Source organism: Phaenicophaeus curvirostris, chromosome 14, assembly GCF_032191515.1.
Source record: "Phaenicophaeus curvirostris isolate KB17595 chromosome 14, BPBGC_Pcur_1.0, whole genome shotgun sequence".
Taxonomy (NCBI): Eukaryota; Metazoa; Chordata; class Aves; order Cuculiformes; family Cuculidae; genus Phaenicophaeus; species Phaenicophaeus curvirostris.
The window spans coordinates 18,885,182-18,911,163 of NC_091405.1; the positions used below are offsets into that span (position 1 = coordinate 18,885,182).

At 38.8% G+C, this 25,982-nt stretch overlaps 1 protein-coding gene across 1 annotated transcript in view; it reads left to right on the top strand.

Annotated features, from left to right (window-relative positions):
* Nucleotides 1-25,982, top strand: part of LOC138726807 (transcription initiation factor TFIID subunit 4-like) — a 125,995-nt gene that overhangs the window by 64,231 nt on the left and 35,782 nt on the right. Inside the window, exon 14 of the mRNA XM_069868818.1 lies at nucleotides 17,504-17,626. Coding sequence (XP_069724919.1) covers nucleotides 17,504-17,626 — 123 coding nt within the window. The remainder of the gene's footprint in view (nucleotides 1-17,503; nucleotides 17,627-25,982) is intronic.

Below are 25,982 nucleotides of genomic sequence, written 5' to 3' on the forward strand. Positions count from 1 at the left end.
GGCTTCAAATGTTGGTATGAAACTTGCATCTCAGAGAGAAGTGGTCCAGTGTGTTATCAGTCAGAATACTCTTGTGAACATCCTGCCGTGTAATCGAGCTTACTGCTTTTATGTTAACTGTTTTTTTTTTCCTTTGAGTAGATAATACTTTAGATGTAAAGATAACAGTCACAAATTCTGATAACTGGAGTTGATTATGAACTGCTGGGAAGGACAGGAGAGGAGTGGTATTAGATTTGCATGTGCAAATACTGCTGCTGAAGAAACACGATGATATCTAGCCAGTAATAATAAATTTACTGCATATGAGGCCTGGTGTGTAGATCTTCAAAGTTTCATATTAGTTTAAAGATAGGGGAATTTGCCAAAATTTTCCTGTCACCAAGGATAAGGTATTACCGTGCCATGAATTTTCCAAGTCAGAATCATCATAGAACCATAGAACGGTTTGGGTTGGAAGGTGCCTCAAAGCCCATCCAGTCCCCCCCCTGCCATGGGCAGGGACACCTCCCACGGGATCAGGGGCTCCAAGCCCCATCCAACCTGGCCTTGAACCCCTCCAGGGATGGGGCAGCCACCCCTTCTCTGGGCAGCCTGGGCCAGGGCCTCCCCACCCTCACAGAAAAACATTTCTTCCTAAGATATCCTCTCAACCTCCCCTCTTTCAGCTCAAAACCGTTCCCCACCTCCTATCCGTGCATTCCCTGATCAAGAGCCGCTCCCCAGCTTTCCTGTAGGCCCCCTTTAAGTCCTGAAGACCTTCGGGCAGTAGTAGTACTACTATTCAGCAGAACGTATTGCCTAGCTCTCTGTAAAATTGAAGACCATGACACTTCCAACCTGTTTTCCTGTGCTTGGAGCAGAAGTGATGGCAGCTCTTTGGCTGGAGATGAAGTGTGGTGTTACCCTTGCTGCACAGACTCAGAAAACTGGGTAATTGACGGAAAAATGCCAGGAGATCAAAGAAATGGCCATGATATTTTCCAACTGAGTCAGCTTGTTTTATTCCCGCTTAGGTAGAACATATATTAATTAGAGTTGAGTCAAGGGCTAGGTTTTTTTATTTTCTCTAACCCAAGCTTGACCCAAGATTACCTCATTAGTCTAGCAGAAATCTAAATTAAAGCCAATCCTATCCTACATAATAATTTCCTTTTACAAAATCACGTTGGTGGAATTCCACAGCGATGCATGATTTTAGGCTACATGTACTCCCTAGCTCTTGTTTAGTTAAAGTGCTTATTTTTTGTGACTGACTGTAACTGTTGATTTTAACGTTCTAAAACCAAATAGTGTTGTATTGGTATAAGAGCTAAATACACAGCCTTTCTTAAGTAAGATATTCTTTTTATATTTCATGTGTCTTTATAATGTAAAATAAGAGTGCTCTCTTAACGTGGGCCTGATCTAGTGGGAGGTGTCCCTGCGCGTGGCAGGGGAATTGGAGCTGGATGATCTTTAAGGGCCCTTCCATCCAAAACTATTCTATGATAATGTTTGTTTATACTTGCTATCTAAAAAACAACTCTTGGACCTGTATTTACTCCCTCCCTAGAGGTCCATACAAATCTTGACTGCATTGTGTGAGGATCAGGAGTATCGTATCCACGTGTTGTGCTACCTCAGCAAGACCCATGTCAGGTTTGTGAGTTGTTTAGGGGTGTTTGTAAGCACAGCTAAGTGAGGTTTCATGCCTTGGAGAACGGGGTCTAACAAGAAACAAAATGGGGTGGGTAAGCATAACAAGAGAAAGGAACAAGAAAGCAGGCTGTCCAGTCAAGCGTTGTTTGTGGCTTAGCTGAAATCTCACTGAATCTAGAAGAGGTATTTGAAAGATAGCAGCCTTCAAATTAATGCAGCAGCGGTGTCATTTCCTTAGATTTTCTATGAGAAATGTGTAATTTAATAATATAATTTTCAAATAAAACTAATGAGAAAGACTTGAGAGTAATTTTTAAATTAGCATTTAGCTCTGTTGTGAAATATATTTGGTTTGTGTTTGAGTATTTCCCAAAGAGCAAAACCCATTACAAATTCTACATTGCTTTTTTTGAGAAGCTGATATAAGGAGGCAGGGGAGGAGAAATTCAGCCGCGTTGTTTGCTTTGTCTTCAGGGGTGTGTACGCACCGATGGAGTCCTGTCTAATAAAAGATTGCTGTAACAAGTAGTCTCTCATTACAAACCAACAGGACTACTTAAGTGTGGATTTCCAGAGCTTGGCTTTAGCATGGTGTAAGCTTTCGGTAAAGGATTCCTGAAGCTGAAATTCGCTTTTCTGAATCTCACCAAAATGCTCCAGCAGAAACTTTCTCTTGTAAAATTAATTCCCTGAAGGTGATCTCTAACTTTTCCACTGCAGGAGAGTAACAGCAGTATTTTCAGCCCTTCAGATCCCCTGCAGTTTTCTTCCCATGTCTGTAGGAATAACCAGTGCTGCTGCTTTTGGAATTTGAGGCACTGCTAAAGAGTGGAGGGTGGCAGCCCTCTTCTCTGATCGCTTTTGGATGCTCAGGCAACAGAGCTTGGTGAAGAGATAAGGAAACTGTTTTCTTCCACCTTTGTGGTGTGAGATTTGTGATGAAGATCACAAGGCTTTGCCTCTCCTGAGTACTAACAGTGCTGTGGGTCCAGAGGTTCCAGGAGAGGCGGTGAGGGATGCATACAATAGTACTTCCTTTTCTGAAAGATTCTTTATAACCTTTTTGTATACCTAAAGATATACACATATAGGTATAGATATAGGTACTGGATCAGTTTCTGCAAGGAAGCTGTCAAGACTGAATTTCCAGTTGTTCTTCTGCCTCAGTGGTATTTTGTCTAAATATGAGTCTTCCTGAGGTAGAAACAGCCTCGTGCTTAGTATGTCACTCTGGCACAACCGGGGAAAAAAAAGAAAGGGGAGGGTGGGGTGGAATAGATGTTTTCATCTGGAGCAAGCCGTGAATGTGGAAAAATCACATAACTGTTTTATCTAAACACTGCAACAGATTTACTTCCCTGCTGATTTGGCAAAATAATCGCGCTTGAGACTTCAGAATATGATTTAAGCCTATTTAGTAAGTAGAGGGCAGCAAACGTCAGCTGTGCCTGCTTGTCAGGAGCAGAGGAGGTTGCTTGGACAACAGTCTAAATGATTATTTAGATGTTTTGGTCCCGTAGTCAAGCCTGCCCTACAATATAGAAGCTTGCAAGGAGAGGTCAAGGTGTACTTAGGCTTCAGCCTGCAGGGCAAGTTTTCCCCCATCCTCTGTATGCACATTGGTTTCTTGCTCCAAAATAAACCTGAATGAGGGCTTTAATTCTGCCGCTGAGCTAACATGTTTGTAAGCCCTGTTTGGCAGCCTCGGAGCGCCCGAGGCAGCGCACAGCTGCCAGCTTTCATCTGCCCCCAGTTCCCGCGGGCGCTCCCCATCACATGCTATAACCGCAGGGGATCGGGGCGCACCTCCTAAATCTTCTGTTCCTTTGCCCACTCGGTCTGGGTGCTGCGCGTTGCACCAGCAGCTGGCCGGCAGCGATCAGCTGCGTGCCTCCTGCGGACAAATCTTCCCTCTCGTCTTTGTGCGAGACCCCCAGACAAAGATCTGCCCCTGGTCCCCACATCTCCTTCCCGGCTGCGGTCCGGAGGAGCATTTGCATGTGCTGTCATCTCACAATGGCAGGACCTCGTTTGAAATGCATGCGCTTCATAAAATCTGTGATCTGTTTCTAGCCTCTTAGTGGAAGATGAAAGAGTTCACGGGAGCAGAGTTAAAAAGCTAAGGTTGGAACCATAATATTAAAATCTCAGAAAGAGTCATTTCAAACTTCGTTGCCGGCCCATTTTTGAGAGAGTTGATACAAGTGCATACAATAGTTCTGTGTATCTGCAGGTAATTGAGAAGATACACAAGACATTCATTCTCACAGCTCTCTTGAAGTGTATTTTATTTAGCAGATTGTAAAATCAGATACAAAGAAATAACTGGATTTGGCAAATCTGTTTTGTAAAGGTATGTGAAAACTTTCCTACAAGGTTGGTCAGCATCTCCGGTCTGTGCTGGGATGTGGCGATGTATGGTTATGTACTTACCTATGAAAGTATTTATTGGAGCATCATGTGAACAGGAGCTTTGTTGGCATTTTCAGGAGTTTATCATGGTAGAGTTGTAAGGAATATTTATTACAGTTAACAATAGGTTGAAAATAAGTAAGTTTTTACTGAGTAAATCCTAAACATTTCATTCTGTAGCTAGATTTTTATATCTGTTTCTATATATAAACACCCCCCCCACATATATATATGTATTTTGCCCAGGGAAGTGGTGGCTGCCCCATCCCTGGAGGGGTTCAAGGCCAGGTTGGATGGGGCTTGGAGCCCCTGATCCAGTGGGAAGTGCCCCTGCGCATGGCAGGGGTGGGACTGCATGATCTTTAAGGTCCCTTCCAACCCAAACTATTCTATGATTCTATATTTATATATCTCCTCTCCTCATAAACTACAAGGTTAGTCAGTGACGTGCAGAGATCATGATAGGTGTGTTAGCATCTCTTTCCTATTTTTAGTTCAGTCTTGTCATAAAAAAATACCTTTGTGTCAGCCTGTGAAAGAGTCTCCTGGTAGTTAAGTCATAGTTGAATAATGAGATGCTGCTTAACTTACCCCCAAAAAGTAGTTCCTCTTTAGTAACAGTAATTTTTTTAAGTAAATAAAATGTATTATTGCCATTCACAGTGTAAACAGGGTAGTCGTTTTTCCCTCTGGTACATCTTTACTGAAGGTAGATATTGTTATCTCTAAAATGTAAACACTCGAAAGGTATTTCTGTATTTTTAATGTTATTAGCTGGTTGAGTAACGACTTGTAAGACTTCTGATTTCATTTAGTGTTGAAAATTGTCGTCAAATTGGTTGTTGACTTCTAGTTTTCCATGGAAATATTCAGAAACATATGAATCGGATGTTCTGGAATGGGGAAGTATGTTATATATTTGTGCTGATGAGCATCTGTACTGAGGTGTTACAACTTCCTTGAAACTGGTATCTTGGTGTCTGCAGGAGCAGAGCAAAGGGAACTGGAAACCAGTATGATGCAATGGATTTGTTGACCCTGCACAGCTAGGCAAACGTCTCAATAAGCAATCAAAAGTACAGAGCAGGCTTCCTTACACTTCTGTGTCCTTTCCTTTTGCAACTGTTAAATCTGGTTTTGTTCAGAACAGATATTTATATTCTTGAAACAGAAATAACACCACGCAGACTCCTGGAGATTTCTCTTCCATCTTCTTGTTTGACCTACTATCAGGATTTTAAAGGGGTTTTAACCTATATGGCCAAAAGTCATATTCACATGACAAGGTGCATGAAAATCTATTAATTTCTCCCAAAGTAAGAATGATTTATATAAAAAAAATTTTAAAAAAGACAGTCTGTCCTGAAACAAGTGCTCGTATCTGACAAACGTGTCTGACAAGTTAGGTAAGCTTGAGGAAGGTGTCAGATATTCAAAATGGAAAATTAGATTGAAAATAAAAACTGAACTTGGTTATCAATTTTATATAGGAAGATAGGAGTGAGGGAGAATGTTCACTTCGTAAGAAACATAATAGAAGTGAAATTGGTGAGAACATTTTATGAGAAATAGGGTGATTCTGGCTTTCTATTTTCAAAGCCTGTGCTTAAATTTTGGGAAACTTTAATATATATTTTCGTAAGGAGCCCCTAGTCTTAAGGGAGTCGACCCTTTGTGGCTCTAATGGGCATCTACCAGCTGTGGAGCAGTGGGGTTGGCTCCCCAGTATAGGGTGCTTGTAGAACCTCTAGGAATGTCCATTGGGTCTTAGAGGTAATAATCATAGAATCACCAGGTTGGAATTAAGAAGGTCATTGAATATACATTATTACTTCACTTCATATGGTGCTGTTTAATTAAGTAAAACACCTTCAGCTTCCTACTTTGAGAAGGAGTAAATTCAGTATTCAACAAAATTATTTCATATTTTAATAATGGTCTGTTGTTAGCAGTTGCCAGTTTTTCCTTCTGAAGTTCAGGGAATTCATGGTTTACTAGGATGTGTCAGAAAACACAAACGCGGGATGATTTCTTTTCCCCTCTAAGAATATAAATGATTAGCATCCTTTAACTATTTTACCTTTTTAATGATCTAGATGACTGCAGACCTTTCCCTTCCTGGAATACATCGGAAGAACACGCAGCTACACTCACTAACCCCATAAACTTCTGTAATATAGTCTCGAGCTGAAAATTTGCACCTTAGATTAGAATGTAAGTTGAACAATGGTCTGGATTATACTGGAGCTGGCACTTCTCAGGGGAGGGAGGTAACTTCAGGTCATGGGGCACTGGCACAGTGTTCTAAAACCATTTGTTAATCCCAGTTTTGTCAAGGTTTAATCTCAGTTATTTACATAGAGATAAAACAGCTGAACTTGTGTGTGTTGTGGGCAGTCAAGGTGCTGGGATTTCAGTAATGTGTGATGCCATTCTGCTCTTGAATATAGAACAATCCGTAATGCATACTGAAATATCTTGTCATGTTACCTAAAATGCACGTTTCTTAAATTTGTCAATGGACAATTCTGTGAGCGTTCCCGTATCTGGTGATTTGTGATCTGCTCAGCTGTACAAAAGAAGAAAAGTCATAAATGTGCAGTTCATCAATAGCCTTGGGTAATTGTAACTGAGGCATTAAAAATAATTCCTGAGTGAATACTGCTCATCTGCCCATCTATCCATGTGGAGAGATTATTTCTAGTTAGCACTGAAATTTGAAAAACAAACCCTCTAAACCTGATGGAGAAGGAAATCTCTGCCTTAGCAGATATGCCGACGTTCAGGAACGCTGAGAGTGTGGGAGACGGTGGGGCAAATAGGAGAATGATCAGACTATTCTGTCTTAGGGAGTTTTATTTTTGTCCTTTTTGCGTCCTAGAGCATTTTTGCTCCTGTCACCTATTGAATGTAGATTCCTCATCTTTAAAATATTGGAAATGGAATTCTTCTCTTTCACACTGTTTTAATTCTGGAGCAATTACTGACATCAGCAGCAGTATTCAAAAAAAGGAAAATTTGTCCCTCTGCTGTTGGATACAATCTGTCAAAACATCTCTTGTGGACAGTTACGATTTTTTTATTAGCAGCTACATTTAACATTTTTACTTAAATGCAAAGTATTTTTGTAATTATATATAAACCAATCTATGTTTGTGTGCCATTTATTGGAAAATCAACTAAAAAGTTTGTGATTTTGCATTAATTTCTGCTGTTGCACATTTAACACCTATTTCCAGTCTCCTCCCTCTGTTTTTCTCATTTAAGAAGCAAAGAAGGACGCGAAGTTCTTTTTTAATGCACCGGATCTGTTTTCTTGTTGCAGTAGTTTCACATTTAATTACAGCTGTCTTTGATAATAAATTGTGTTGCAGAGTTTGCCGTATATTTTATAAAGCGGAGTCCTTTGGTGAGTTGGTTATGGAAACAATAAGCGTTTGTGACAGGTTGTTTGCTGAACACTTCCTCTGTGCATATGGCAGATCATAGTTCAGTTGTTAGCAGATTATCCGTTGTGCCTTGATGTTACAAGAGGATCCTTTTCAGGCTGGGTTTGAAGCTTTTCTGCACTGTCCTAAGAACGGTGGCATCTGAGAGAAGTTAGGGCAAGTTCCCATAGACTAGGAAGGGAAAAAAATGAACCCGGCAAAGAGCTTGTAGTGATTTCAGCTTTCGGCTTGTGATCTCTGAGTGTATTTATCGTGAATTTTTCCACTGAATTTCTAGCTGCTTGGAAACAGTTAATCAGTTCTATGATAGATCATCATTAAATATTCTTTTATAGCCAAAAAGGAACCTTTAAAGGCCGGTAGGACCGTTATTACTTAGAAGCCAGAATTTTAGTTCCATAATTTTAAAACTGGACTGGCCAGAAAATTAAAGGGTTTTTAAACATTGGTATTTCGAACATCAGTTTTGGAATGTAAGGAAATCTTACCCAATTAGAAGAGGAAAGTCACAAATACTTGTTTTCAGAACTGTGAGGATGAGGAACCTGTACTGAAGGGATAATCTGTAGCTTTCCCCACTTATTAAAATGAGCCAAGGAATAGAGAGCAAAGAATATAGTGGAATTTTTCTGTGAAGAATTACATTCTGCTGTTGGTGACACACATTTTAGACTTTTAGTATGCTGAAGGATTGTTAAGATCTAAATCAAAGGTTCAATAAAATGAAAATTAATTAACCCCCCATGTGTTGTTTTGGAGATGGGGAGAGTATTTTTGGGAAAAGCAGAAGGAAAAGTGAAAGATTAAAACTATTTTACTTGAAAAGATGACTGTAAGGAGGTACATTTTAGATCATCTCGTTTCCTTTTTAATGCAAATCTGATTCTTTGATTATTCACTTTTATTATTTATTTATTTATCCTTACACGAAAGTTAGAAATCATTACATATTGGGAATGTAGGCATTTTTATAATGCAATAATAATAATGCAACTACCGCACCCGGTTTATTCATTGGTGAAAAAGCATTTCAAGAAAAAGTAATTTTGAATAGAATTAATTAAGGGATTCTTAAAGTTCTAAGCTTAAAGTGACTGCAGTTCTTTAAAGCAGAAAAACAAGAGAGAAAACAAATACTGCCCCTTAAGCAGATGCTTATTCATGTAGGATAGCTGCTTTGATTTTGGAGAGGTGATGTGACTTGCAGTTGGAAACCGTGATTTATCGTGTCGTTATTTATATCTGCAATAAATGAGGAATAAGCATAAAACACGAAAGGGGAGGTTAGATATTACACTAGTTGTCTTACTTTTTGTATTTTATTTATATGAAATAGCCCTTTTTTAATGGTGTGTTGCTGTGCCTTTTGTTGACCATATCTGTACGCCAGGTCTGTCTGCTTGTTTCCATTGGCTTGTCATGTTCACTAATTAGGGAACTGCTGCATGATTCACCTTGTTAATTAGAGGGACTTGCACACAAAGGCCCTTCGGGCAGTGCGAAAGAAGAGCCTAGCACTAGTGCCCTGAGAAAGCTACAGCCTGTGAAGTAATTCTTCTCATCTACCTTCTATTTTTTATTTGAAATGAATAAATCATTGAGATTTTCCTTGTGGAGTGAGAATGCAAGAATTCACATCTTTGTAAGATGTAAATTATATGTGATCAATAGAAGGGGATGACTACTGTATTGTACTTACAAGATTCCCTAATTTACTACTTGTCAGTGTATGAAAAATTGCTTGGAATATTTTGTCCCCACACCGTGGTGTGTTGTTCCCTTGATCTGCAGGAGAAATGAGCAGGGGCAGGCTTGCCGTAGTTAAATCTGAAATAGAAAAAAATGTAGATTATTTAAATTTTGAGCTTGTTTTGCATCCCCAGTGGAACTTCCATTTTGGAAGTGAACCCCCAGGACTACCCTCACAACTTTCAAGGGGGAGAAGAAGGTGGGCGTCTGGCTATTTTCGTTCCCTGTACTGCTCTGCCTCCAATCCTACTTTGGAAAGAGAGGAGCACACTTGCTATATTGTCTGTTCTTCAGTCGAATATAGTTTCAGAATAAATGAAGATTCATTTTGTCGTGTCACTTAGACTTGATCAAACCACAGCCCAGACTGCAGAAAAGGATATTGCGTTAAAAGTGCACAACCAGTCTCTCCACTACACATTTCCCATCTGTTTACAACATTTCAGAAATTAACTTCAATGCCATTCTCTCTAACTGTTTGATTAAAATTACTTAGTACAGCCAAGTGATTTTTAGTAGACTGCTCCATTTGCCTCATTTCCTCAAATGAGGCTGGCAGTTTCAAGACGTGCATTTCCCATAAGAGTGGTAAGGGATTGGTATCAAAATCTGGGCATGTTTTGTCAGAATAACCTAGTTAAAATAAAGCCTCTTGCCAGACTTTCCTCCTAACTGGTATTTCAAATGCTGCTGTTCTGAGGTTTTGTGATAATGGCATGTAGGGAGAGAAATTTTACCAAAATAATAGAAATATTAATTTGGAAAAATGAGGAAAATGCTTTAGACTGACTGGAGATTTTGTAGCATGACTGTCACTCTTCACGTCCCCAAAACTGAGAGCTTTCTACGTGCCTCAGTCTTCGGTTGATTCCATTGATGTGCTAACTGAGAATGTGCTTTCCTCATGGTTTTGGTACAGTTCTGGTGTAATTGTTTCTTAACTATTTCACATTTCAAGCATGTGCCAGAGATGGAATAGAAATAAAAGTAACAAAAGGCATGAGATGGTAGTAGAATTGAAGATATAAATGGTTTAAGTTAAGCTAAAGTAGTGTGTTTCATTTGGAAAATCAAAAAGCCAACCGACCAGGAACATACAGAACTAAGCAAAAGAAGTTTGCAGATAAACATAAAGAGCATTAGTTGATAAGAGGCACTAATGGCACGAGGAGAACTTCTAAGTATTTGAGGAATAAAATGGTACCAGAGACATAGTATGTTAAAAAATCACAGGGCTTTTTAAAGTCGCTCTCAAAATTCTTCATGCTTTAGGTTTTTTATAAGCTGTAAGTAATCTTTTAAGGAGACTTCCAAGAAAATTATATCTAGGAGTATAAATATATCTGGATCAGTTCTAACAGTTTATGGTCTTGAGTAGTATATGTATGGTTTTGAGTAGGAGATAAAATTGTAGTTCTACTGATAATTATTTAAAAGATTGCACTTAAGTAGGCAATGTATGTAACTTGAGAAAATTACAGTTAAGGCTTTTCTTCAGAGAAAAAGTAAAAATAAAAGGCAGGATACACTTGGCATTTTCTCTATCAGAAGTTTGACGTGTTGTGTTGAAAGTAATAGGTAGGGCAAACGTAAATGGAAGATTTGAATAAACTTCAGAAACATAATGAAATCAGAGATAATAAACATAAATCTCTATTGTAAGAAAGGCACTTGGTCAAAAGGACCCCAGTTAAGGTTCCAGAACTGTATTTGGTTGCTCATTATTTTGAAAAACATTCATTTTAGGGGCTGAAGTGTTCCCAACTTATTCTTTGCCTAGGGAGATTTTTTTAAACACTATGAACTAATTTTCAGCCGTTGTTAAAAGTGTGTGGGAAAGAGAAAGGTGAGGGAAAAAAAAAGGAAGAGAAGTAAAGTAAAATCTTGATCTGCTTCCAGTGTCTGTGCAGCCATTGCAAGTGATGATGGAACACTTGTGGAGAAGGAGCATCCTCCTTTGTAATGAAGAAAATCAGATGTAATTTGGCAGAGCTGGAATTGTTTTAAAGTCTTACAGAATGCGTTCAGCGTTTGATTTGCTCTTACACGTGTAAAGGTTCTCTGGTATTGCATTTTTTGCTGCACTACTTCTAAACTTCAGCTGCTTTGGGGCACTTTCTTCCCAGCTGGCGTGCTGTTGCTGTAGGAGTTGTGCTGACCTTTGGAGACTCCGGTAACGCGGGAGAGAGGCGGGAGCACAGCATGGGCATCCTGCAGACACTGTCTGGTTTTCAGCGCTCTCTCTGAAGTTCACTGACGTACCGATCCTTCTTCATCATTGTCCTGAACTTGTTGAGGTTACTACTGGCATTTTTAATGAGCTTCATTTTTTTCATTGCACCTTCTGTTGTGGGCGTCTTAGGACGTGTGTAATGGTTCCACATTTCAGGCTCTCCTCAGCAAAAAAAGATGTTTTTCCAGGGGGTGTAATCACTGTCTGAGACTGATAGATACATGTTGCAGAACCATCAATTAAGACAAGCTTTTCCAAGCATATGACCCTGTTATCAGGAATTAAACCATCCATCGCAAACAGAATTAGGAGGGATCTCCATTGATGCCTATTGGCTAGAAATCAATGCCTAAATCATTGTTTATATGATCTTGCTTTCATCAAGCATTTCTGCCATTTAATGCTCTCCGTTGCCAATTTCCTGTTCAACATTTGTTCCTGGCTGTCTTCATTCTCGATTGCGGTTTACAGTCTGTCAATATTTATAGCTTCTGTTGTGCTGTTAGCCTCTTCTCTGTCCTTGTTTCTTCTTAGGTTGTATTTCTGAACTGTGGTGGGAACCATAAGTAGCTAAAATCTGGTTCTTTGTGGGGTGAGTTGGCTCTGTGACTACAGAAACTTCTGTAACTCAACTTTTATTCCATTATCAGTCCAATACTGACAATATTTAAACATACTTGACTGCTTTCTCAAGCTCCTTCTTTATCTCCACAATCATCTCTGTCTCTTTATCATTGGGTTATTTTCCTTCCAGCCAAAACCACATCCCTGATTTTCTCCTGTGGGTAGGGAAACATCTCCTTGAGCTTTCTGTCTAATGTGATGCCACTCCCTCAATTCCTTTTTATTTTTTGATGATATTTATTTGTAGACCTAATTATTAATATTTCCAGTCATCCTCTTGCTTTCTGCTCATATTGAAGGAACTTTCTCCTAGTTCCATCCTTAGCAGCTACAGCTCAGGCACATATTTCATCTACATCTTTTGCTTAGGTTTTCCCTCCATTTGGAGCATGTTTCACCTTCTTGTGGAGATGCTTTTTACTCATGGTTCTGAACAACTATCTTTCTGATGAGTAGCGCAGTGCCTCATTTGCTGGTTGACATTCCCTTTTCCTGTTGATTCAGGTGAGCGGGAGAGATTCACTGGGTTTTTTGCATAGCTAATGTAAACAGACTTCTGTGCTCGCTGAGGAGAAGGATCGACAGTAGAGATTGCAACCGCTGCTAGGCTGTTCCATTTTTTCCACTGGAGAAGGAGTTTGACTTCATCTGTAGGTGTTCATGCAAGAATCCAGCGTTCGTTTTACAATTGTCTTTGCAGACCAAATTCATGCCTCGAACAAATCCATAGAACTTTTCTCTCTAGCCATAACTTCTTTGAATTTGCTCTCGGTTTAGTTGATCTGGTAGAAAAGTGAACATAATCTTCAGTGTTCTCTGTGGTGATTACAGTACTAGTTAGAGTAATGGCTGGGCCAGGTTGGATGGGGCCTTGGGCAACCTGATCTGCTGGGAGGTGTCTCTGCCCACGTCAGGGGGTTGGAACTGGATGAGCTTTAAGGTCCCTTCCAACCCAAACTATTCAGTGATTCTGTGGGGGATTTAGTTCTTAAAGAAGTCTTGAAAATGTATCCATGCTCATTTGTGAATCAGGTGGTTTCTTCCTGTTGAGTGAACTACCACAACTGCCAGTAGAAGTGGAAACTAAAGAAAAACTTCACTGAGCATGTATTCCCACCTTGTGTTTATTTATTAGTGTCTCAGTGCCTGTTCTTATGATGGCTTATAGTGCACAAAAGGCTTGAAGTAAACTCTAGGATTCTGTTGCAAAATTACTTACAAAGCACGCACTGAATAAGCATGTTCTTGGGTTTTGGAAATTATTAAACTAGATTTTAAGATGTAATGTTGATACATCAGCTAGACATATGGCTGTCTTCCTTGTGGCATATGGCTCGTGGCACTGCTTTCTGGAATACCTAAGTGTATCATAGCAAATAATGATCTCAGGAAAACAAACTCAAATTTTAGAACCTCTGTTGTTAGCTTTACTTTAGTGAAGTAGTAAAGTAGTGCTTTTTCTGTGGTTTTAGTGTTACACAGCTGTCACAGAGAAGAAAACTTGTTTATGTGAAATAATATTGGTGCCTAATTCTTATACTGTACTTCTCATCAAAGGGATCTTTTTAAGTTAAAGTTGTCATTAAATAATAAAATACTTCTCAGTAACTAAATAGCATGCTAAAAATGAGTTGGGATTAGATAAGAAGCAAGGAACAGCATCTCACTTGTGAGCTTTTTTCTTGTATAATACATATTGGAATATTTATCTGTTTTAGATAAATATTTTTACTTTCAAAAAAGCTAATTGTTGTTGATTATTGTGGTTCTGAATGAAGCACTGCTTCCTTCCCAGAGGGCAGAAATTTTAACATGTTATTGATAAATATATCCATATTAATTGTGGTGGAGGCAAGTTAAAGAACGATATTGCATAACCGATCCGATATGAAAATGAGAGTGTGAATGAATGCAGCTGTCAAGCAGTTGCATCTTGTTGGTTGATTTAGAGAGTTAGATTCATTTCTGCTAAATCACCTTGATTAACAGAAGTTGTATTTCTGTTCTCAGGATGTTGAGATATTTACAGGTGTTTCATTTGTTCAAATATCTAGGAATTATTAACTGGCTTAGAAGATAAGCGATACTGTAATAACAGGATGCTTTGTTACTTCAAGACTTAATTGATCGGGTAAAGTAAGAAGCTTCTGTAGCTTTAATTTCACAAGTGCTTTTCAGAATAATTTCAGAGCACTGAAGGTGGCTACGTATAATTAATGTTATTCTTAGCACTGAGAATTCAGAGGGTGATTACTTTGGAACTATGTATGCAAAACTGATTGCAAAGCATTTCTGCTTCATGCAGAGACAGAGGATACTGAGGAAAAGAGCCTCCACTGGTCTGGGTCCAGCACCTGGCAGCTGGTGGTAGGAGAGGTACGTCTTACAGGTGGACACCAAAGCAGAGTAATTCAATCTCTGTTAATTACACAGCTCCCAAGAACTATTTGGCTATTTTGGAACTTCTTGCAAGATACCTGCAGTAACTATAATCAAGTTTTCTGACTATTAAAAATAGCTCATATCTCCGTAGCAGTAATTGGGAAAAGGTCCTGTTGAACCAGATGTTAGCAGCATGTGTAAGTGTCTTTATGAAGGGGATCGCGTCCCTTAGTTTATAAAACACCAGGATACTGCAGTATTACTGATGATGCACGTGTGTTTGATGTGTTTGATATTTTTTGATCAGCATTCATTAAGGTTTACATAAGAAGGTTGTTCTTTTCTCTTGTGGTGTACCAAGATGTGTACTGTAAAGCCAGGATCAGAAACTGCCTCGTGTTTTCATACCTGGCAGTATATTCCTTATTTGTGTTAGCATCTGTTAGTCCCATCAGCATGTGCTAAGTTAGAGCTGAAAATCTTGACCATTTTTTTGGTCTGTCAGTGCAACCAGGCTAACACAACTGTCGAGAGTTAGTATGTTATATCAAGAAATACCTTTAGTTCTTGTCACTGAATAAAGAAGACAGAAGGGAGAACATGAGGAATAAATGAGTGCAGACCCTTCTGCAAACTCCTGAATCTATTCCATGTTTTTCTGGTAAAAGAACACCAGACGTTTTGCAGGTTTTGAAGTGAAGGCAAGATTTGTCTGGAATTTAGAGAAATGACATGTTTTGCCTTACCATTTGTATGTGCAAAATGAAAAGAATCTTCAATTATAGTTCTTGGAGCAACTTTCCAGAGGCACTGGGTGCTCTTGTTGGTGCAATCGCTGTACAGAGCAGCATAGGTGGAACAGGGAGCCACGTGTTAGGGTGCTGTTGGTTTGAAAAGAGGGACTTTGGCTAAGCCGATCACATCTTTGTATACCAGTTATCTATCGGACTACATTCCTGACCACATCTCCCAGGAAATGGATACTTACCGCAGTGCAAAATTTCTGACTCTGCGAAGCCACCCGCTTCACAACTTTGTCTTAGATCACTTCGAGCCACTTGGCCCTCGCTTAAATATTCATCAGGCTTCTGATAATTGTGATAACCCTTATAGGCTGCAAGCATGGCAAATTAGCAAAAAGATGATTGATCTTTTTTTATATGCAGTTTTATCTTCAACCTTTCCTGGATATATGTTATACTATAGTAATAATTTCTTCTCTAAGGTATTTGCCAGTATCTGGATTTGCACATCTATTTACAGTTGCCTTGAAGCCTCATAATTACAATACAGCTGAAATGTCCATTTTCTTTCCCTGACTACAAATAGGGATCAATCGAATTTTAAATGACTGCTTACGGGCTAGCTTCCGATCATGACCTTTGTAAATGATTAGAGCTCACCACTGTTGCTATCTACCTTGAAAGGGTAAGCGGGCAGGTCTGTCTAACTGGCATTTAATCTGGAAGAGAGCCAAAGATATTTGAGCTAAAAACCTAATATGAGTTGGCAAAGAGAAGTATGTATAGACCTTTGCACTATTATTTAGGCATTTTTCCACATTTCCTTTTTTATATTTAGGAAATTCTTTTATCCTGTAGATAAACAAGATGTGTATTGGTAGATAATGTTATACTGAAGTTAGGATAATAACTGAAGCTGTGAAATACAGAGCATAAAAATGTAAAAAGTGAGTTTGCAAACTCTAAATGCACTGAATTTGCTCATTCTGAGGAACCTGAAAATATGTTGCATGGCTAAATGGATAAACTTGAAAAATGCACTAATTAGGATGCATGAAACGGCCCTGCTTTGTCCAGGCAGAAGTGAATGGCGAAGAGATACTGCCTGTTGGTACTTTTTTGTTTAAGCCTCCTTTCCTTTTAGCACTGGCCAGTGTAGTTCAGGCCCCTCTTCTATGTGCAGTTACATATCAGTAACGGCTGAGACAATTCTACCTATGCTTGTCGGTTCAGTTTGGATTTAATGAAGAATTGTGCCTGTACCATCCAATGTTTCTATTACCACTGCTGCATTTCTTGAGGTAATCTGTGCGTTCTGTTGAAAGGGGAGCAAGTACAACATCCACGGGATTAGAAACCAAATACCTCCTCTGAACTGAAGCATTTTGCAAACTCAAAGTTTTGAAATTAGTAAGAATGATTACTAAGAGCAATGAAGGCTTTCATCTAATTAGAATCATATGTTGTGTTACCCAAGTGCTTATCATTGTGTAGTGTTGGCGATCAGAATATTTATTTAAGTGATATTGTTAGTGGGAATATGTCTCATCATTAACTCTCTAATAGGATCATACAGTTTATAATGAATATGCAATCGTACCTCTTCCTCATGCATTGAACAGAGTATTTTCTCTTTCCTGTAGCACTCTACACCGTTACATAGTGGAGCTGACAGGTTGTTTTCTTAGTCTCAGACCAGTCAAATGCAGCGTTACCTGAATCCTAACCACGGAAAACAGCTGTAAATTCAGTTCATAGGGTTTTTGCGTCAGCATTACCTTCTGCTAATGTTTAGATACAGATCTCTTATTCATTTAGATATGATGTTTTATAAAGCAAATATCAAGTGTATATTTGAAATACTCAAATTAAATCTGAGATGAAAGAAAATGAGATATAATTTGAGGATTTGAATTGGTATTTACATTGTTCATATCAGTCTTACTGGAGATGTGTAATTACCGTGTAGTGTAGTAGTTTTCAAGTGAGGTAGTTTTCAAGGACAAGGATGGAGTTTTCAAAAGCAATTGAGTTATGTGGAAAAAATTACGTGGAGAAATCCTGTGGAAAGTCAAGACAACTTCTCTACTTTTGTTATTACTGTACTGCAAGGCTGCACGCTTGAGCTGCTAAAATGGTATTTCTTGGAACAGCAAAGTACTCTTAGGGATTGCTCATGTGTGACTTTTACTTCATGCTTACAAGTCTGAGAATAACTTTTTGAAATGACAACAGAATAAAAACTAACCAGGTTTTTCTCCATCTCATAGATGCAGCAACAAGAACTTGCACAAATGAGGCAGAGGGATGCCAATCTAACTGCGTTGGCAGCTATCGGTCCCCGGAAGAAACGGAAGCTTGATTCACCTGGACTGCTTTCTACAGGAGGAGAGGTATGTGTCTGTGCTCATAGTAAGAGAATTTATTGTTTCAAAACCTGGTAAGAATAAGTAGAGGTGCTACACGCCAGTATTTTCAGTGAATTGTGTAACTTGGAAAACATGATGCAAATTACTGAATTAGAAGGACTGTGACTCCAGTTTGCCTTGCATCCAGTTAAAATGGCACCTTCTTGTAGTCGTATTTTCAGGTGTTACCTTCCAACAGATAATTAAGGAATATTGTAGAAGTAAGTTACATGTGAAGTATAGGTCTTCCCATTAATCCGTTTCCTGCCTTTATACTGGTTTTCTCCTCTTCATAATCCAAAGGAAAACAGAAAAAAGAGTAGAGCGTGAAGAAATATCTGGAAAAACATAACTGTAGTCTTGCTTACAGTTTGGGCTAAGAGCTTGTCGTACACCAGTAAGTGTGGTTTTGTGTCAATTGTGTGTCAGAACTTCTCACAGAATGGCTGATTGTCCCCTCCAAATGCACAAACGAGTTTGTAACCATGCTAAATTGTATGTAATTTTCATAAGAATACTGTGCTCTAGGGGTAGACTCTGTTTTGGTAGCATGATTCTCCCATTGTCTTAAATAGAGAAGCACCTGTACTACACGATGGAATGGAAAATCATGAGGAGTGTGATAGATATTAACCAAGGTGGAGAACTAGGATGACGTAGTTGCATTACCTTGGATAACTCTGTAAGAGTACGGAGTTGTTAGTACAGATAGAGTTGGGCTTCTTTTGTTTCTACTAAATATGCCTTCACAATAGGAGTCAAAGTAATTTTCCCTATTATATGTCTGTTCTGAGGAAAATGCAAACATTTTGTTTTGAATAGCTGACTAACAGTTTTGGCTCAGACATTCGACTGTCTAAATGCCAGGCATTTCCAAAGGCCTTTTTATTTCCTGGTTTGGGTAGCTTTTATCTGGCTTCTCCCTCTTTTCATGTGCTAAGATTAGTGCTAAGGAATTAGCTGAGCTAGGAATAGAGGTGGATCTTGTTTATACTCTAAAGATGTTTTATGACTTCATATATGTAGGAGGTGCTCTCGTTTTCTGATCAAATTAGTTTCAGACTGAGGGAGCTTCCTGGCGTTTGTGTTGTCCTGTCACATTCCCTTCCTTTCAGTCTCCATACTTATAATAAAACATGGATCCCTTCAGATTTTAACAAATGTACATTGCTTGTCTTTACTTGACCAAAGGAATATTTCCTCCTAAGTATCAGAATTTTTTATTATCTATTACTTCTTTTAAAAATGTTCCTTTTTTAAGCTTTGTAGTTTGATGAATTAAATTGTGGTTGCTTTTGGTGGACCATTTTATTCAGCTATAGGCCCGAATGGGTTGCGGTGAATAGCTTCTCTCTCCCTCTAGAAGCTCTTTACTCTCCTGGTATTCTGCTTCAGGAAAAGTAGAAGGTCTGAGGCAAATCCCAAAGGCTTCTGGAGATTTTTCCTTCCTTTTGTTGCTCCTATAGCCCAGATTGTGCTGAACTTTTGTGTTACACAACTGACAAATTATCCTTGAAGTTTTTGCCGATACATGGGTTTCCTGGAGTCGTGAATTGTGTGGATCTTCTGCCAGTTCAAACTGAATTACTCCCATCCCTCTGCTCCTAGCATCTAACCGTCTTGGCCAACTCTCATCGGTGCGTGGCTGCAAGCTGATTTCAAGGACTTGGATGCTGTATCTGGATTATTCGATGTCTTTTCTGGGGATAAGATCTAAAGTATTGTAGAAGCTGTGTCATGCAGTTTGGCTGCTGGAAACTCCCTCTTTGTGTTATTCTTCTGAGGTACTTACTGGGGCCACTAGGTAGACATTAACTCAGCTCCTCAAATACATTTCACTCTAAAAAGGTGCTGGAAATTTGCATTGTTTGTCTAAGACTATCTGATTTCTCTTCTTTGGACTTCTGAAGATTATAAACAACACTGAACAATTATATAATCGTAGAATGCATTGGGTTGGAAAGGACCTTGAGAGCTTGTCCAGTTCCATCCCCTGCCATGAGCAGGGACACCTCCCACTGGATCAGGGGCTCCAAGCCCCATCCAACCTGGCCTTAAACCCCTCCAGGGATGGGGCAGTCACCCCTGCTCTGGGCAGCCTGGGCCAGGGCCTCCCCACCCTCATAGGGAAACATTTCTTCCTAAGATTTAATCTAAATTTACCCATTATAAGACTATGTCCTGCCTTACAAACATCCCCTTCGCCCAATTCCACCTTCCAATGTCTGACTTCCACTATGGTCTGTGACCCTCTGATTTCTCCACACAATTTCTAAGCATCTTGAGTTCTTGCTACCGATAATCTTTGTTTGCAAGAACTTCCTTGGCCTGCCCTTTCTTTTTTTGTCAGAATGTCCAGTTTTTGTCATTGAATTTCCTGGTCTCCTCATGAATGTCTTTTGACATATATTTTTGCTTTATTTTGCAGCTGGGACACGGCACATTCACTGACCTAAAGAGATACCATTTACAAGTCATTCTGCCCCTGCATGTTACTTTTTTTTTTCCTTTTCTGAACTCTCTCGTTTGCTGTTTTACTTAGTTGCATTGGGCCTTATTTTTTAAAAAAACATGTTAAATTTCCATCCAACTTGTTGGTTCAACAGAAATACTTGCTCACAGTTTCTTTTTGGATATCAGATCTTTTTAATAATAACATTTTGATCTGAGCAGGAGGTCAATTCAGGGAGTAGTGATAGTTATGTTGCTTTAGAGAAAAAGTTGATGGAAAAGCATAGTGTATCTGTGATCAAATACTGTTTGTTGTGTACAGAGAAATGGCTCTTACACGGCTTTTATAAATGTGAAAAAGCTTGGGCTCATAATTGCAAATATTTTTCCACCAGCGCTTTGTTCAGGAGTGATTTCATTAAGCTTGTTCTCTGTCTCATGTTGCCAGGCTCATTTCAAGCTATAGCTAACCAGACTTTGGTTTTGGATGGCAGGATGAGCTGAAGTTACCAAGGCCCAGCCCATCGCTCACCTCTTCTGCACGAGCACGGCTGGATTTTTTGATTACCTTTTCAGAGGAGATAGAAAATCAGCAGTTTTGCAGTGAGGTTATTTTTACATCATATGTAGTCTTTGATTCTCATCTCCATGCAGCCGTATAAAAAATTCCTTTCTGAAAAACGGGAAAAAAGATTTGACAGAAAAGTGGGTGAGTAGGGGTGAGCCGTGCTCGAGTGGCACTGCCACCAAACATGGGACTCGATTCAGACCGTGATTACACAGTAGTTGGAGCTAATCTGACTGGCATCTGTATCCCAGTCTCTGGTTGTGCGTTCCTGCCTCTTCCTGTTCATTGACTCTGGCTTTTGTTGCACCCTGTGCTAACCCGTTTCCATTTGATAAATTGGCAGAAAATGAACCTAACAACAATAAAAAGTGAATTGTTTCTGCTTAGCTTGCTGAAGTAGTTTGGCCTAGAGCCCAGTGAGCGCTGGAAAAGGAACTTCCAACAAGGCAGAGGCAGCAAACTTGAGATCACCTGCTCTTCATTCGCTTTCTTTTTAGTATCTTTCTCGTCTTGGATTTTAGATAGTCTGCTAGAAACACAGCTTCCTCTGTAGCAGCCAGCAGCTCATCAGTAATTCCACCTGCTTATTATTATAATGTGGTTTAGATCAAGAGTAAAAGAGAAGGGGTAAAGAGAAACGAGATACCTTGGGAAGAGTTTAGCTTCTCTGCCTTGCAGAGTTGAGAATATTACATTTGCAGGATTTTATAGTCTTTTACATTTATTTAATGATGCTAGACAAAAATATTGGAAAAATATCTTCAAGTGGTGCTGCTTTTTGGAATTTAATGTATGATTATCAAGTTAGGTGTCTAACCATCCTGAACCGTGTTGTGCAATTAGCAGCAGTACGGCCTAATTCTGCTTTGCTGTGTGGGTCCCAGTAATGCTTGTCTTGGTACACAGCAGAGGATGGCAAAGGCAGGGCAGTGGATGGCATTCAGGAAAGGGAAGGCAGCCTAAATTCATGTCCATTAGTTATTATCCTTAACCATCTTTAATGTCAAATTAAAAATAATAATTATTTAGTTGCTTTTGTTTACCTTATGCGTTTGTAATCTATCCCTTTTCCCATTTTCAAACCTTTTTCTTGAATTCTAAGGCTTTTAAGAATTAGGATAAAAAATTTGTTTTGTTTATGAAGTAGATACTTTCATGTAATTGTATGAGTTCAGGCTATAAGAAAAGCATTAACCATCACAAGTCTTGGTCAGGTAGCTTTCCAAGTTAAATATTTGTGTGGCGCTAAGATGGCATGAATGCAGAATTGGCCCATTTTGAAGTCCCTCATTTTTTACTGTGGAATTAAAGCGTCGAGGTTAAATGCAAGTATTTTTCTGTATTTAATGATAATAACAATTAAATAATTTGGCTTTTCATCCAGACCTATGGCTAGTATCCCAAAATACATAAATACAGAGTGTGTGTTTGAAATATCTGAGGGTATAATTTGTTTAAATATCAAGTGAAAGCCCTCTCCTGGTACTTGCTGGCACAGATGGTTTTTGAATACTGAGCTTCCAGAGGCAGCTTCAGGGCTAGTTCAGTGAATCACTGCTTATTGAAGACAGTCATTTTAGGGATAAGAAAAAACCTTCTTTCTCACGTAGCGGAGGAGCAGTCATCTTAAGGATATTCAGCCAACTACACCAAACACCATCTTCCACAATTTGCAGGACCGTGTGGGCCAGTGCTCAAGGGAGATCAGATACTTGGTGTCTTTCCTCTTCCAGTTTATTCCAACCATTATAACAGTCAAGAAAAATGATGTTCTTGCAGACCTGGAAAGTCCCAAACCAACTACAGTTAAAGCAGCGATGTTTTGTGTAGAGCAAAGCTAATTACTGAAGTGATTGCAAAATGTATTTTGGGTACAAGGCACCACATTTTTTTTAATTAAGTTTATTTTTTTAGATGGTATAATTTGAGCATTTTAAAGCTCTTGTCATGTTAAGGTTTTGTATAAAACACCACTAAGATTCTGGTTTGAGACTTGGAAATCTGTGCTATGCCAGAGATTTCCAATGCAAACATAGAAAGATTCCTTGAGTATTCCTTTCCATCAGCTCTTTATACTACTAGTAATTCCTGATTCCTGTGTGGAAATGTAAGAATGAATTCATCGTTATTTGGGAGGCACTTGGGCACTCTGACACAGTTGGAAAAAAGTACTTTTGACTGCAGTCGCTTTTTAGTTATCCAGGACTGAGCACGATTCATTTGTTCGCACACATTCCAGCTGGCATTCTCACTTTATGCTTGGGTTATCCATAGACATTTCAGCAACCTCTGCAGTTATTCCTTAAATATTTTAAGAATATTAAGAAGAAATCAGGACACTAGGTAATTTTCTTTTTGGAATGGGTCAGACATGATAAAAAGTACAACAGAGCTGTCTCTTGGAAAACCAGACCTTGCTCCACTCCTTTCTTGCCCTTTTAAACCAAAAGATTTAAGTAGCTCGTCTTGCAGGAGTCTGTAACAGAAGGGTTGTTAGTTGGGTTCTCTCCAAAGTGTCTGCTCGAAGAATATCATGCAGATTTAGAAGTTCGTGAATCAGCCAACATAACTGTGAGGCATAACTGCTTCTGGCAGATCTGAAAGAATTAGAACCAATGAATAGTCTTATAGTTTGGGGAAAAACACCAGTCGGTGGGATTGCCGCGCTCTGAGCGAATCTTTAAGCTATTCCTTCACCTTTTTGGAACTAAAGTAATTTTATGACATCCACTTTCAAAGATCCTTGTTCTACAACTCAAGTCTCGGCTTGGTCTTCCCCCTCATTAGCCAGCTCTTGTTAAATTACTTCTAAAGTGGTCAAGATATATTTAGAAAGCGCTAGAACCTAAAGATCCTTCACTCTTGTTAAGCTTGAGTTATGTGAAAGCAGATACAATGGACCAGAACACCTTCTGCAAGTGTTATGGTCCAAGAAGCTATAGCTTGCTTTTGCGCTTTTAAACCTGTAAACCAAGAGCAGAACAGGAGGAATTTTTATGATTTATTGTATCATTGCCTTTTCAAGCACTCTTTGCTCCATGCATCACTGATGTGATAGAATGTAGTGGTTATCTCAGACCTGTTTTGGTGTAGGATGTCGCTGCTGCAGACAGTTATGATATCATTTGAGGTATCCCAAAACAATTAAATATATGGGTTTGAATTTTTAAGGAGACAGAAGAAAGTTAAGGAGTCTGTCCTTATATTTTGTTATGGAATTACATGCATACTACTTGATCAGTCTTCGAAAATCTCAAGTTTAGCTTCAGCCTCTGTGCTTGCTTTAACTTTTGTATCCAAAAGTCAAGTAAATATTAAAATAAATCACAAAAAAATGTGTTAATATCTATTTGAAAATCAGTCTTTTGAAAAACTATATAGATGTTCTTCTAATTAATAATTGCACCCATTTTCTCATTCTTAAATCTCTTAAATAACTGAGATTTCAGTTTAAAAATAAATTGATCCAATGATGGATTTCTATTTTTAGAAATTCAAATTCAAACTGGTTTCTTGCTCATGACAAACACATTCTGGTTTTTTTAGAATTCTGGTTTTGTTTGTGAAGCAAGATTTCTAAGAATTACTCTAGTGCATTTTACAGACTTAGAGTAAGAAGTAGGAAGACATTAATGGTGATGGATAATGTTATGTTTACACTGATGATTAATAATTTTGATGTGGAGTGAATATATAGAAGTACATTTCCATGCCTGTTGCAAACAGGCAGGAACACAGTGAATTACGAGGCAGTGGAATAATTTTCCATGGATCTCAGTTGACAGGAGGAAAAAAAAAACAGGTAGCAATGCAAAAAATAGAAAGTGGCTCTGTGCCAGCAAAAACATTCTTTTTCACTAGTAGAACAGGTTTCTGTACTGTATGTATTCCTTTGATCTATGTAACACAAAATATTCTGACAGAGGTTCAATGATATTAATCATTTTTTCCTTATTGGCCAAGACAAATTTGATTTTTACTTCATTTGGAGATGGAAGTTGTAGCTGATCCCTCCTGACTGCATGACGTTTATCTAGCACGCAGGAGACCATGACAGCATTCCTGTCTCGGCTTTTCCAAGGTTTCTTACTGAAGTCTTAAGTAATTTTATCAATGTGGTAATGTTAAATAGTCTTTTTATTTATGGTACTTTGTAAATGTAGCATGGGGATTATTAGCATGGAAAATTAGAAGTTGACAAAATGACTTCTGAGTAGTTAATAGTTCATCCATTATTTGTCAATCTCTGTAGAGCTCTGCTGCTGTTACTGTAAAAGAGTCTTGTTTTTTCTTCCTGCAAAAGGCAGCTACCTTGAGGATTTGTGGGGACAAGAGGGTACACGAGCTTGGTTTTTGTTTGGGGTTGGTTTTGGGTTGGGAGTTCCTGTATTTTCAATTGTACTCTCCGTTTGTCTTCCTGATTTTCAGGCGCTGAAGGATAAAGTATATTTTGCAGCCTATGTTTTTCTGACACTTATAATTCCAGAATTCTTCTTTCCTCTGGCTAAATAAAACTGATAAGACTAGGAGAAAGAAAGTCTGAAAGGGTTTAGCTGAGGGTTTGTCAGAATTGACTTGAGTCTCTCCATTGACTTCAGACAGTAAGGCCCAAGGTGCTGTGACATTTTTAGATGTCAGGGAAAATAATTCTTAAAACCTGACCAGAAAATTTCCAAGGTGTAACTTTTCAACATATGCATGCAAAGGTTTAGGCTGCATTTTAAAGCAGCCATGTTTCCCTTTTAATTGATCCTTCTCTAGAAGAGACAGATGAATCATCACACACATTAATTTTCCTTCTCCCTTGCATCCCATTCAGTGCCAGAGAAATTTTGTGGAATGTTTTTTTGGTTTTTTTTTACCTTTTGGCTAAAGAATGCTTTACTGAAGCTGAGATTTTTAAGAAGTCTAAAGAACTTGAATTTCGTTAGGATGTCCATTCTTGGATATTCCCAGACTGATCCTTTACAGAAAGTCAAGTAATGTATCAGTCATACAAAGAGTGACAGTTAGAGGAGCCGTAATGTAATGTTTGCATTACCTTTAGGCAAACAGGCTTGAACTTCAAGGGAATCCTGTTGCCAGCTTCTATTGTAAACGTGTTACCTAGAAGTACAGAACAAAACATTGTGTTATTTTACCTGATGAATATTGTGGGACCAAGCAATTGTCCGAGCCTCCCTCCCAAACAACTGTATCTAAACTCTGCTTCTGTTTAGTTTTGGCTATTTCAGAGAACCTCTTCTTACAGGGTAATGAAATCTATCTGGGAGTTCCGTTTATATTTCATAATGTAAGACCCCGAGAAAAGAGTTTGGAATA